Here is a 12736-nt window from a genome sequence, read left to right on the forward strand (position 1 = left end):
GTTAAACATTTCTTTTAATTTAAAATAAAGTTTCACTTTCAAGTTTCTAACGTGTCATTTTCTTCCCCTGCAGACTTTTGCCGCAGTAGTTGGTCAAGATTATGACAACCCCAAAGTCAAACCTTCCTCCTCAGCCAACGCCATCTACGCTCTGGCAAACAGGTACATTGTACTGGGTCTGTAATGAAATGTTTTTTGATCATGTGCAATCACGAAGCCGTATAAAACATATTTAAGAAAAAAGTAGCATTTTATTGACTTTTACATTTCTGATATAAATATTTTTGAACGTGTCCGTAGAGCAACTCCAGCCTCACGACAAGTGACGGGAGAGGAGGCGCGAGACAGTGACGATGACTCGGAGTACATGATCCCTCGCCCCATCCTGCCCCCCATCACAGCGCCACCAGAAAGGGAGACCCCACCTGTACCGAGGCCCCCGCAGCCTCACTCCTTATTAACACTCCAGTCACAGAACCCCGCCTCCATACTCAACTCACGGTATTCAATCCTCTCAATGCATCTACCTCCGCCTGTTAGTTATTGGATCCGTGTTTCATTTTGTTATTGCTCTTTGTTGTTGCAGACTGGTATTGGGAGACTTAGAGGACAATCCTCTAATGTATGAAGCCATGTACAACATCCAATCCAAGTCACAACAAGCCAGAGATTCAGGTATTTTCTCAAAGCAGCCTTGGTAGAAGGACAAATCACCAATTACTTTCTTGTAGGAGTTTAAATTTATATGCTACCCTCTGCGGACCTTTTTGTTTGCCGTGCTGCAAACATTTATTTGTTATTTCGAAATTAAACACTAGCGGGACAGCACTCGCTCCAAGCTCAACGCCTCCTCTTCCATCCTTCCAGATTATTCAGAGTTGCCGCCTCTGGCGTTGTCGAACGGCCCCCGGGACCACGCGGCGGAGGACAGGGACGAGGAGGAGGAGAACGGCTACGACTACCCAAAACCCCGGCTGCCGATGCCCCCCGCCCGACGCACCCTCTCAGAAATGGGAGGGTCTTTGTCGTCGTCTTCCTCATCCTCCTCCTCATGTTCGTCCTCTACAGCTGCTTTCAACCGGTTTTCTCTAGATTCAGAACCTGGAGCTGCAGCACGTAAGTTTTTATGACAGATAAATCCTCAATCCTGCTAAAACTGCTAATGAATTAATGCTCTGAATTACTGCAAAAGTTATGTGACTGGGTGACATGGTATTTGACGTCTATGTGTGGCCAGCCTTAAAATATATTTTCCAGAAGCTCTATGTAGTTAATAAACTACTATAATTGATTGCCGTACATTTCTGGCTCTGGTACATATGCAGATAATTTACAATAGAGGGCTGTTGAGTAACAATACAGCTAGAAAAACAGTCAGTGTTGTCTCTAGGGCGATCAGCGCACCTTAGTCAGGACTCGTTGGAATCTCAGACGGACCGTTGAGATGTCCTCCAACGGACGTATCGCTAGCAGATGTGACACACTCTGCAGCGTAAAGGTAAAGCAGCTGCAGGAAGAACGGACCGGGGAGAGCCGGTTCAGAGCAGCGCTCCCAGGCAGCATGGGAGTGTTGTTTTACGGGGTTCTGGTGGAAACACTGACGAGCTCAGTGGAGGAGTGCTGAGAAGACGTTTCCTGGGTGTGCTAAAGTGAAGCTGTTTTGTGGTGGCAGCGGTAAAACTTTTAGCTGTTTTTTCATGAGACAGTCTTTGCTGTGAGTAATCGCACCTCTGTAGTGAGCTGACATTTAGCGCTGATGACGTTTACCGGGTGTCTGATCATTCCGCTAAAGACTTGCATCTTTGTATCTGAAGGTCTATTAAGTGGCTTTGGGGCAAAGTGACGAGCTCTCGGATTATAATTGGACTCTTTATGACATGCTCTTGCAGTGTAAAGGACAAAAAGTACAACTATAGTAAAAAGAAGTTTACCTCAGGCCCAGTTATGATGATTAGGAACAAAGTGATTGCGGAAGAAGTCGTCACAGACTGACTAATCTATGTCTGATGTAGTAAAAACCACCAGAACATTGTTCCAAAACATTTGACTTCAAATGTCCACACGCTCACTTGTCCCGTTTCCCTAGCCTTCACAGAGGCGGTGGAAGCTCCAGAGAGACCTCCGAAGCCCCTGCCCAGACGAATCAACTCGGAGCGTCGGCCCAGCCCCGTCCCGCCCGTCCCCGCTCCACCCTGCAGTGGGGCGACAGGAGGAGAAGCCAACCCCGAAATCAGTAGCGAGATCGAGCACCTCATGAGTCAGGGCTACTCTTACCAGGACATTCAGAAAGCACTGATGATTGCACAGAACAATATCGAAATGGCCAAGAATATCCTGCGTGAGTTTGTCTCCATTCCCTCCGCACACATTGTTACATAGCACACTCTCCGTGCCTCCCTCTCGTGTTCGCTCTCACGCCCTAGCTTGGCCCAGCCTGGTTCGGTTTAGGTTGGCACAGACCAGCCCAAAACCCAAAGCCCATTGCCTGCAGCACTACCTCCGGTGCTGGCTGACGCCCTACTCCCCTGTGGATTTTTAACCGGCTGTTACTGCAGCGAGCTCACCGTATCTCTGGGACTCTGCACCCTGCACTCCATGCGCTTTCGAAAAGTGTCAGGCCTTTGTTTTGTTTTTTTTGTTTGTTTTTTTGTTTTTTTAAACTGCTACAGCGGGCCTCTTCGTTTCCAAGAACATCTCGAGACTGACTGAGCGCGTGCAGAAGAGAGACAGGACGTGACTTAAGACGAGACTTTCGTAGGAATCCTGGGAAGAGAGATTCTTTCATGTTAAAGGCTCTTGCTGATGTAACCAACACCTCACAAATAAAAACTAAAAATGTATGTCTATATGAAAATTTAATATATGAGTAAATATATATTAAATGTGTGTAATATATACAGTACGTGCATATATAGTATGTGAAAATGACTTCAGCTTTGAGGGTGGCTGCAGGTCCAAGCGTGTATGGGTGGACGGGGACCAGATTAAAGGGGGGGGGTTTGGCCCTTTCTGTCGGACAGAGACATGTTGGACTTTTGAGAAGAGACACATGAGGATGGGGGAGAGTCGGGTGGGGTTGGGTGGGGTGTGGGGGGGCCTTCCTCACCGGGATGTATCAGTCGGCAGCAGCTTGAAAAACATGCAGCAGAGCTTTTTTTTTTATTATGAATTCAGTCTGTTATGGCCTTTGATTAACAATGTTGCTTTGGTACTTCTTCTTTTTAGGAAGCTTGTTTTGTCGTGTTGTAATGTCAAAGTAGCATGACGATGGTTTCAGGTCTGGACTGTGTGCGCAGTGTGTGTGTTTGTGGATGCATGCGGGTGTGTGCGTGTGTCAGACCTAACTCCTCATGGCCTGCTCTTAAAAACAAACCCCCCTGTTCCTGTACAACATGAATGTGGAATTACAGTCGGTATACTCGGACTCGTGCTCTGTAAACGTACTACTGCTCTAAGTCATGCGGCGGGGCCTTAGCGTAGCTGTGGAGCCTGGCAGTGAGATTATTAGAGGACGTACTAATGTTGACGACCCTGCAGTACCAGACAGGCTAGTGTTGTGTGACCCGTGGCGGCTGAAACGTTTTTCGTTCTGTCTTTGTCTTTCATTTCGTCGGCCGGCTGGCTCTGGGTTTTCTTGTCTCCAGCTCGGTCCGGTGTTAACGAAACAAACAAACAAACAAAAAAAAAAAAAGTCATCGTTTTACTTTGGTAATATATTATTGTATTATGATTATAAATATTGTTATTCTAATTAATTCAGAAGTGCTTCACTGCTGCTACTATTGTTAGTGCTAAACAATTAAGCCTTAAATGTACATTTGTGAATATTGTGTTTAACCGTCATCCTTGTTTCTTTAAAGTGACAGTATCATCTGTTTCTCCAGTCCGTAATGTAGCATACTTGAAAGTTCAAGCGGCTTGTTGTCAGGCTGTCGACTCTTCAGTGTTTTAAGCATTTCTTTTTTTTATATATATCTTCTATACGTAGTCTCTGTATAGCAACAGTTAGGACGCAAACAAAATGCTTTGGGAATGGATCGCAGCCGTTTGGTAAAACTCTTTCACATCTGTTCACTTTCCCCCCCCCCCACCCTGCTGAGAGGGAGTGATTGCAGAGGCTTTTAAATAGTAGGCTCATGGGTTTGCTGGCCCACCCCCAAGTCTACGATAAAAATCAGTGTTTGGGCCAACTGTAAGAATAAACTCAGGAATAACGTTTGTCGAAACCAGTGGCTGTCACAAACCGGAGGAGGCTCATTGGCTTAGATAGCAGCCCCCCAGGTAGCCAAAAGTATCCGCTCAATGAAGTCACACAAGTAGCCTATTACCTTTCTTTGTCATGTTAAAACTTGCACACTTTGTTTTTCCTTTTTTCTTTTTTTTTTTTGTTTGTATTATTTCCAGTGTTGGCGGCGACTAGCGACAGCAGCTTCATTTCATTGGTACTATGAATGATTAACTTCATGCATGGAGCTTTTAGGTACATTGACCTGAACCTCTCCCAGCATATGAAGAATGTTTTTGTTTTTTGTTTTTTTCTTAGGAGGGTGTCAATCATGTCAATAGCTAATCAGCCCGTAGTTGATTCGGGGTCATGCAGTGGGCTGACTGGACGCCATCTCTGCGCTGTCTGACCGTCTCCTACTTCCTCGTTTTGTTTTGTTTTTCTGTTCCTAGTTGCCTTGAGAAACTTCTTGAATGATGGGTTGACAGTCGGGGAGGTCCCCAATCCTCAATACTGTGCCGGTGTTTTGTTTCGAGGACAGCGTGTCACTGTCGTGTATTATTTACCTTTTTATTTCGTTTTTGCACAGGATACCAATTTGTGCTTTGATACTGTCACTCTAAAGAAAACCAAATTGTACAAAGTTAGTGATATGAAACCAGAAAAAAAATGGCTTTTTAAATTCAGTTTGCATTCCTGTATTTTGTTCCAAAGTTTGTTTGTTTTTATTGTTTACTTAATGTGAATAATTCTGTGAGCAGTGCCATACGTTTAGAATAAGGCCTTGTTTTTGAAGAGCGTTTGTTTAGGCGTTGATCTCAACCCGTTGGTCTCTGAAGGCTGATGATGTGTGCGGTGTTGCTTGTATTGCTCTGTCCTCTCTGCCCCTTCAGCCCCCAATCAGGACTCATCCGTGAGCTCGGCCGCTGCTCTGCGAACGGCCTCGGCTCCTCCCAGGTCAGCGCTCAGGCCTCAGGGATGCTCGGTGCCTGACCAGCCCCTTCCGTTCCCCTCAGCTCAGCACCGATGTTGGGTCATTTCAATTCTCCACCAGAAGAGGGAGCCGTCGTTCCACGTAGCCGCGTCCGCTTCTCATCAGTAAAAAGGCATTCATTCATTTTTCTTTCTTTTTTTTTTTTTTTGATGGTTTTTAAAGCTCATATCACTTTCAAAGTATGCACATTGCTGTTAATAAAATGATAAGCAAAAGCCAAACCTCGTCTCTTTTATATACAAGTACGTTTTTGTTGCGTATATAACACATTTTGAAAAAGTTTTATCTTAAAAACTTGATTGTCTTTGCACATCTGAAAAAACACAGAGACTTGACTTATTTATTACAGTCTGGACACATTTTAAAATCAGTGTCTTGAGACAATTTAGATGGTTATTAAACAAGATATAATTAAATTGACTTGAAAATTTTAATTGATTTGAAGAGGGGAACCGTCCATCAAACTCTGTCCATAATAAGAGGAGAAATTACTGGAGCAGCATGAAAAGACGGATACAAAATCAAGATCACTTTAAGAAGCTGAAGTGATCATGACTCTGGAGTGATTCAATGATCCAGGGCTATTTTTGTTTCACTTCTTGTAGCTGGTAACTCTGCATCTTGTATTACAATTTGGTCAGTAATTGCATTTATAAACCAAAATGTGATTTGACTGCTCATCCGGTAGATCAAAACACCATAATAATACTCCTTAATAAGCTAGTTATGCTGTCGGCCATTTACAAATGATATTGTTAAAGATATGTGCTCATTAACATTTGCAGCAGAGAGAGACAGTGATAAATCGTTTTAGTTTCCTCGGCTCCTCTGGCCTTTAAATGAAATGTGACACTAACCCTCATTTTATTTTTTATGTTATTTAAAGAAATCGTTCTATTTTCATACTGATTTTCATTCTGAATATTGATTTAAAATTGGACAAACATTTTTTGGCAAACTTTTCATGTTGCTTTGATTAAGGCCACAATATGTAACATTCAAACTATCACTTCTAACCTGATTCTGTTTGTCCCATAATTACATACTCCTTAAAAAAAAAAAAAAAAAAATCTGATATCAAAGTCTTTGTTAAACAGAAGAACGTGTCCACACTAAAGGACTTTTTGCACAGCACTGCTTTAACACATCCAGAAGAGGAGGATCCTCTTCTAATTCGAACAGACACACAACTATTTCTTTTCATTGAGCAGTCAATCTTTATTTTGGTGTAATTTTCAAAAACTAATTAAAATGCACTTATAACAGATTTCGAACATCTTTAACAATGGTAGTTCTTAAAAATAGGAAACGGAAACAATAAAAAAAAACAGGAAGGGTTTAACAGCTGCACAGAGTGGCTTGATTGTCTTTTAAACTTCACCTTGCATACGTGGAGTCACAGTCATTCCCCCCTCCTCAGTAGTCAACATGAAAATCAGTTTTCATTATTCTTAAACCAGGAGTGGTTGTCAATTTTAAGGCATCATGTCTGAGGGGGGTATTGCGTCTCTCTGGGATCAAACTGATGTTTCAAGTTTCAGTCGACACATGAACGAATCAAACGGAAACGTGTCTTTTCCTCGTAGCGAGGGCGACTTCATGCCGTGAAGCATATTTTCCCATGGAGCAACAATCTGTTCTGCCCTCATCCCTCCTTATAACAAACAAAAACAAAAAAACAAACAAAAACAGCTACAGAAATACATGTCATTAACATATACCAAAGAAAACAGCTGTTTCACATTAGGGAAACACAACAACACGACTGCGGGAAGGAATCAGTGCACCGGACATTAAATATAACTAACAGTACAAAACGTGGAGTCTTCTTTCCTTTCAATGTCATTTCTAAGGCTTCTGCTGGCGACGCTTAAACACACACAAATAAAAAAAAAATAATCAAAGCTGTGAAGGAAAGACAAAATGCTGATTATTAATTCTACGTGCAGTCCTGAACAGATTATTTCACACCCGTCTCACAGGATATTATTAATATGCACAAACTGGGGAGTGTAAAGACGTGTGTTAAGATGTGAATGATATGTGACTAAATGACCTGAAACTTTTTTTTTTTTCGGAGCTAAAAGGCAAACGCTTGGTGAAGAAGTGAACTGGCTGTAGAGGTGAGCCCCAGAATTTCAGTGTACAGACTTAGGGAAAAAAAAGAACAAAAAAAAAGATATCTACCCACTATAAAGCTCCCCTGAAAATGAAAAGACTATCTGGTCATTTGTTTTTGGTTGTTTTTTTTTTTTCTATGGTGTTATTTTAAATAAGGAAATATATACATAGATTATAATATGTACACGTGTCGAGCTGTTTCAGGCTGCTCTTCAGTGATTGCTTTGTCTGAGGTGATACAGAGACGCTCCCTGCTCAGCTTTGTGCTCTAATTCTTGTTCTACGGACGATCAGCTGCATCATACAAGGCTTGCGGTAAAGAGAGGTACGTTCTAGCAGAGTTATGATTTGGAGTCGTCGATCAATCCCCGACAAAGAGGAGAAAGAAATGTACTGGGATGTGAGGGACAACGAGCGAAAGCGTCAGTTTTGGAGTAATGGTTACAGTCCCATCGTGATTTGCAGTGCTTTTCCGTGACATAGCTCTGAGGTGGGAGCTTGAAGGCATCGGCGGGTGTCAGCCTGAGAGGGAAGAACAGGAGCAGCTTGTCGGTGTGTCTGCGGTCACCTCCTCACTTCTGCTTGGGCAGGTACTCGGAGCTCTTCACTCCAGAGAGGCAAACACATTAACACACAAAGAGAGGGGAGGGAGGGGTGGAGGGAGGGTGTGTAAACATGACAATATACTGCAATCAGACAAGCAGAAGAGCGGAATTATATTTGCTCCCGGGCACAGGTTCAGATTAGATATCTACCTGGTCGCTAGGTAGCTGCTTTTCTCCGTTGACCCCGAGGAGAATGGCCTCCTCCGTGTTGTCGCTCTTCATCTCCACCACGATGTTATCTTTGTTGGACTTCACTTTGGAGCTGCAAGAGGCAAGGAGAGGCCTTCAGCTGTGCAACTGTTCGATTGTGCGACGGGAGGGAGCGGTGAGTAAAGCTGGAGGATGGTTTGATAGTAGTAGACGACTGTGCAAAGACTTTCACCCAGTAATCATTGTGATGAAATGATGTTTTATGATTACTGAGGGGTTTTGTGAGTTTTGTCTGATCTGAGGTAAAGTACATTCAGCTTTCATCACTGTTGCATTTCAAATTAAAATGGCTATTAAATGTGGATTAAAATGAGTTAATCCATGAATAAAAGTGAAATTTCTCATGCATGCGTCTAAGGTAGGGGTCTTCAGTGTTTTTCAGGCCAAGGGCCCTCAAACTGATGGGGAGATTAAGTAGGAACCCCCTACCAACTATATGTGCTCTATATTAAACTCAGCCTAGTGTTATTTATAAATATACATTAATATTATCATTTTGCATTTAGTATTAAGCTATTTCTCATCCCTTTATTAAAATATGTTGGATTCATGTTAATGTGTATTTAAAAAAATATGTATAAAAAAAAAAAAAAAAAATATATATATATATATATATATATATATATATATATATATAAAATGTCTAATCAACCAAAGATTTTGCGACCCCTCTGTGGGGCCTCCGTGGACCCTCTAGGGCTCGCAGACCCCCTGTTGAAGACCTATGCTCTAAAGTGATGCAGAGTAATAATGACGCTTTACTTTATTGAATCTGAATCTGCATCGATTCAGGACTTATATTCTGTTGTGTTGTGAAACCTATAATAGTGAACTGTGGTACCGTGATATCAGTCACATTTTCCAGCCCCAGCGCTTTTAATTTCACATCCCGTCGCGTGTTTATGCGTCGCGTTGCTCTCACTGTACTCACAGGTCTTTCTTGCCGGACCGGCCGCAGATTTTGCCTTTTTTGTAGAGGAAGAAGAGCACACTCCCCAAGATGGCCAGGAGTAGGAGGCAGATGATGATGACCACAATGACTACACCATTGCTCTCTGGTGGAGAGGAAGCACAAAAGAAGGCACAGGGTTACGCACAGCAACTGGATTGAAGCGAAGAGGCAGGAGGGTCTGGCAGAGGTGGCAGTGGAGGTGGAGGTGGAGTAGCGTTCTACAGTTTGCCTAAAGAAAGTGTGGAAGCTGCAGCGTTTGAGCGAAATACGGTGCAAAGAAAAAATTCTCAGGGCCGCAGGAGAGGTGTGCTTATACGACAGCGTGCCAACATTCAGTGAAAGAGTGACCGATGAGATGAGCAACCCATAGACGGAGTCATGTTTTGCTCATCGGGACAGAGGCTCTGATGAACGCTGGGGCAGCGAGGGAAGAGCTGAGGAGGAGGAGGAGGAGGAGGAGGAGGCGGAATCGAAGGAAGCAGCTTTCTGCATTAAAGGCGGAGGAGAATCTGTGGTGACATACGAACCTTTCTTGATTTTCTGTGGCGATTTTGTTGTGGCTGAAAAAAAAAAAGCAGCAGAGCACAGCTCGCATCAGCAGGCTGGACGCGCACAGACACACACACACTCTGAGGCAGTTTAGACCTTCAGCCCAGGCTTGGATAATTGTTTAATCTGAGCAAATGTGTGATTCAGAGCTGGTCTGACAGGCGAGCTGTGATCAGTGGCACGGCAGTCATTTCCCCAGGTATCCCTGTTTAATCGTATCTAACAACACTTTGAGAGAAACATCGACCCAGAACAGTTTTCCTCTGAGGGGCTGGAAATTTCCTGGCATGACGTACGTTGAGGCAAAGACAAAACAACACAAGGCAGAACCGTAATGGGAGTCAGGAGACTCGCTCTGAGTGCATTTAAAGCATCAAGCTCCTTCCCCGGGTCACGCTGACGCTTGTGTGTGTTTGTGGTTGTGTACTCCGCGTACACGTGCTACCATAATGCTCCTCTTACTACTAAGAACACTTCCCTTTGCAGGAGGTTAACTGATCACCTTTTAGAAGCTTAACGCTGCAACGTGCATTCAGTCACGCTTCATGCGAGCAGGAATCAACGTAGCCCATAAGACACCTTGCAGCAATAACAGGCCTCAGTGATATAACCCATTTGAAACGATAAATGCCTTGTAAAAGAAAAGAAAAAATATGAGACACTGTTTTTAATCAGAGCAATCACTAACCAACGCTGCAGTAATGACCTGATCGGTCACGCCGCTGTGGTGATTACTGCTGCCTTTAGGTGCTTTCTAGTTTTCCTTTCTCACTCTCATTCTTTCTGTGTGACTCACAGAGAGACAGCTCGGCCAAACTAAATGAAAGGAAGTCTGCAAACCGAATAACAGTGACCAGGAAGCTAATGACCTTATCCGACAAGCTGGAGTTTTGCTCGATTCGTTTCCCTTTTTGCCGTGGATTTGGTGTGAGGCAGGCACTGTGCAGAGCGGCCGTCGTCTTACCTGTGTTATTAGAATTGGTAATGGTGGCTGTGGTGGTGGTGGTGGCTGAAGTAGTGGTGGTGGTTGTAGCTGGTGTGGTGGTGGCTGTAGTTGGTGTGGTGGTGGTGTGTGCAGCTGAAAACAGGTAGAAGCACAGAGGGGAAGACGCTCCATGTTAGTACACCGGGGGGGGGGGGGGGGGGGGGGGGGGGGCACATTTAGCAACCACACAGCTTCACAGTGTTTAGTTGGAAACGATAACAACATGAGCCGAAATGTCCATAAACACAGGCAACACTTTTTATAGCACGGAGCAGAGCTCAAGGTCTTCAGACAAAGTAAAAATAAAAACACACTGGTAATGAGGGGAGGAACAGAAGGAAAGAGGAAGGGAGGATAACCGAACAAAGACATATGCACATTTAAACACAGAAGAGCCCAGACAGGAAACTGAAGGAAGCAGAAGGAACTCACTGGGAAGGATGGCCTTGATGTCAAAGGCCACAGAGTGGTTGCCATGTACATTAACGGCGTTGCAGAAAACGGTGATGTCAGAGTTGAAAGTGACTTGGGCGACACTCCGAAGTCCCTCCCCAGTTGCTTCCTCAGACAATATGTTGACCTGCCGCAAACACGCAGTTTAAAGACACGGACGAAAGCAGCAGCACCTAAGTCACTTGAGGCCCTGACGCATCGTGTCACAAACTGAACAAAAGTCATAGGTCTGACAAGGGAGAAGTCTTTAACACAGGAGACACAGTTTGAAGAAATGCTAGCACTAAACATGACCAAATCCAGTCAATGTGACTTTTAAAAAGGTATTTAGTCACAAACAAAGTATGTCTCTGGCGCAACTGTAAAATATGGCGTCAGTCGTGGCCATGAACCAAAGAGCTACTGAGATATTTATCGGGGTCACTAGAGTCCGTGTTATTTAGAAATCATGAATCATGAAGTCATCCCGATAGAGTCAGGGTTAGCACAATGAATTTTAGTTTCTGGCTTTGTCATGTATTCTATGCAGAGGGTTTAAATGACACTGCATTTGCCATAATAGACCCATGTTAGGCCTCAAGAGAATAATTTAAGGCAGGGGTCTTCAACGTTTTTCAAGTCAAGGATCCCCAAACTGATGAGAGATGAAGTAGGCACTCCCTTATGTGTTCTATATTAAACTAGGCCTAGAGCTACTTATACATATACTTTATTATTATCATTTTACATTCAGTATTAAGATATTCAAATAATACACAGGTTCGAATATTAATTTTTTAAAATTTCAAACGTGCAGCAGTAGGGTGGCCGTGCAACTGTAAATGTATATTTAACATTGCAGCGTGCCTCTGGATTGCACCTGGAGACTGAATAGGCTCCCTGTGCTTGATTGGGAATTTAAGGAGGAGTTGAGCATGTCTGGTTGCAGCTGTATCCTGTAACCAGGAATGATGTGTTGTACCTGTCCAGTAGGGGTCCAGAAAACCTTGGGAACAGGGTACCCTCGGACGTTGCAGGTCAAGTCAACAGTCTCAAAACTCTCTATCTGTGTGACGTCCGGCCCCATGATCTGTGGCGGCCCTACGTAGAAAGAAGCGAGCAATTAAGTACAACAAATATTGACAGAACAAGCTGCAGTCTTATGTTTGCCATTAAATAAAAACTGCCACATTGATCAAATATACAACTAAAACCACGCAAAATGCGACATTAGAAATTGCGTTACACATTAAAGAATAGTCTGATAGCACTATAACCACACTCACCTTTGACATGAACGTCAAGTGTGCCGGTAGTTTCCATTCCATCAATCTCAGGAACAGTCACCACACACACATATGTCCCTGCCGTGTCAAACGTGGCATCCTTCAGTCTCAAAGTGTTATTGTTTGAAATCTTAGCTCCATTCTGCACATCAGGACAGAAGAACATACAGTGAACATACAGCCCTCAATCAAGGGGCTACCAGTCCACAGTTTTTATCAAAGCGTCTAGATGTGCTGCCTGTCACACTGGAGATTTACAGAATCGAAGCCACAATGAACTCTAAAAGTGTCCACAAAAAGCCCCTGATTGAATCAATGTTTTCTGAATGCAACATCGACACAATGCAGCTGCTGCTGCTACACGCTCCTGCGATTGG

General features: G+C 43.6%; 2 protein-coding genes across 5 annotated transcripts in view; one reads left to right on the forward strand and one right to left on the reverse strand.

The window, feature by feature from the left end:
* The window catches only part of cbl (Cbl proto-oncogene, E3 ubiquitin protein ligase), a 33853-nt gene extending 28473 nt beyond the window's left edge, over positions 1-5380 (forward strand). Inside the window, exons 12-16 of the mRNA XM_047593238.1 lie at positions 74-162; positions 301-501; positions 587-675; positions 868-1116; positions 2087-5380. Of these exons, the coding sequence (XP_047449194.1) occupies positions 74-162; positions 301-501; positions 587-675; positions 868-1116; positions 2087-2379 (921 nt within the window). The 3' untranslated portion in view covers positions 2380-5380. The remainder of the gene's footprint in view (positions 1-73; positions 163-300; positions 502-586; positions 676-867; positions 1117-2086) is intronic.
* Positions 5381-6416: 1036 nt separating this feature from the next.
* mcamb (melanoma cell adhesion molecule b) overlaps positions 6417-12736 on the reverse strand; it is a 36681-nt gene continuing 30361 nt past the window's right edge. The window contains exons 10-17 of one of the 4 annotated variants that reach the window (XM_047593239.1): positions 12360-12501; positions 12056-12174; positions 11074-11221; positions 10621-10734; positions 9635-9667; positions 9087-9210; positions 8096-8207; positions 6417-7942 (exon numbers count right to left, since the gene is read on the reverse strand). In XM_047593239.1, the coding sequence (XP_047449195.1) occupies positions 7913-7942; positions 8096-8207; positions 9087-9210; positions 9635-9667; positions 10621-10734; positions 11074-11221; positions 12056-12174; positions 12360-12501 (822 nt within the window). In that variant the 3' untranslated portion in view covers positions 6417-7912. Of the gene's footprint in view, positions 7948-8095; positions 8208-9086; positions 9211-9634; positions 9668-10620; positions 10735-11073; positions 11222-12055; positions 12175-12359; positions 12502-12736 lie in introns of all 4 variants that reach the window. The other 3 variants (XM_047593240.1, XM_047593241.1, XM_047593242.1) reach the window with 3 other exon arrangements.

This window comes from Mugil cephalus, chromosome 9 (assembly GCF_022458985.1).
Source record: "Mugil cephalus isolate CIBA_MC_2020 chromosome 9, CIBA_Mcephalus_1.1, whole genome shotgun sequence".
Lineage (NCBI taxonomy): Eukaryota > Metazoa > Chordata > Actinopteri > Mugiliformes > Mugilidae > Mugil > Mugil cephalus.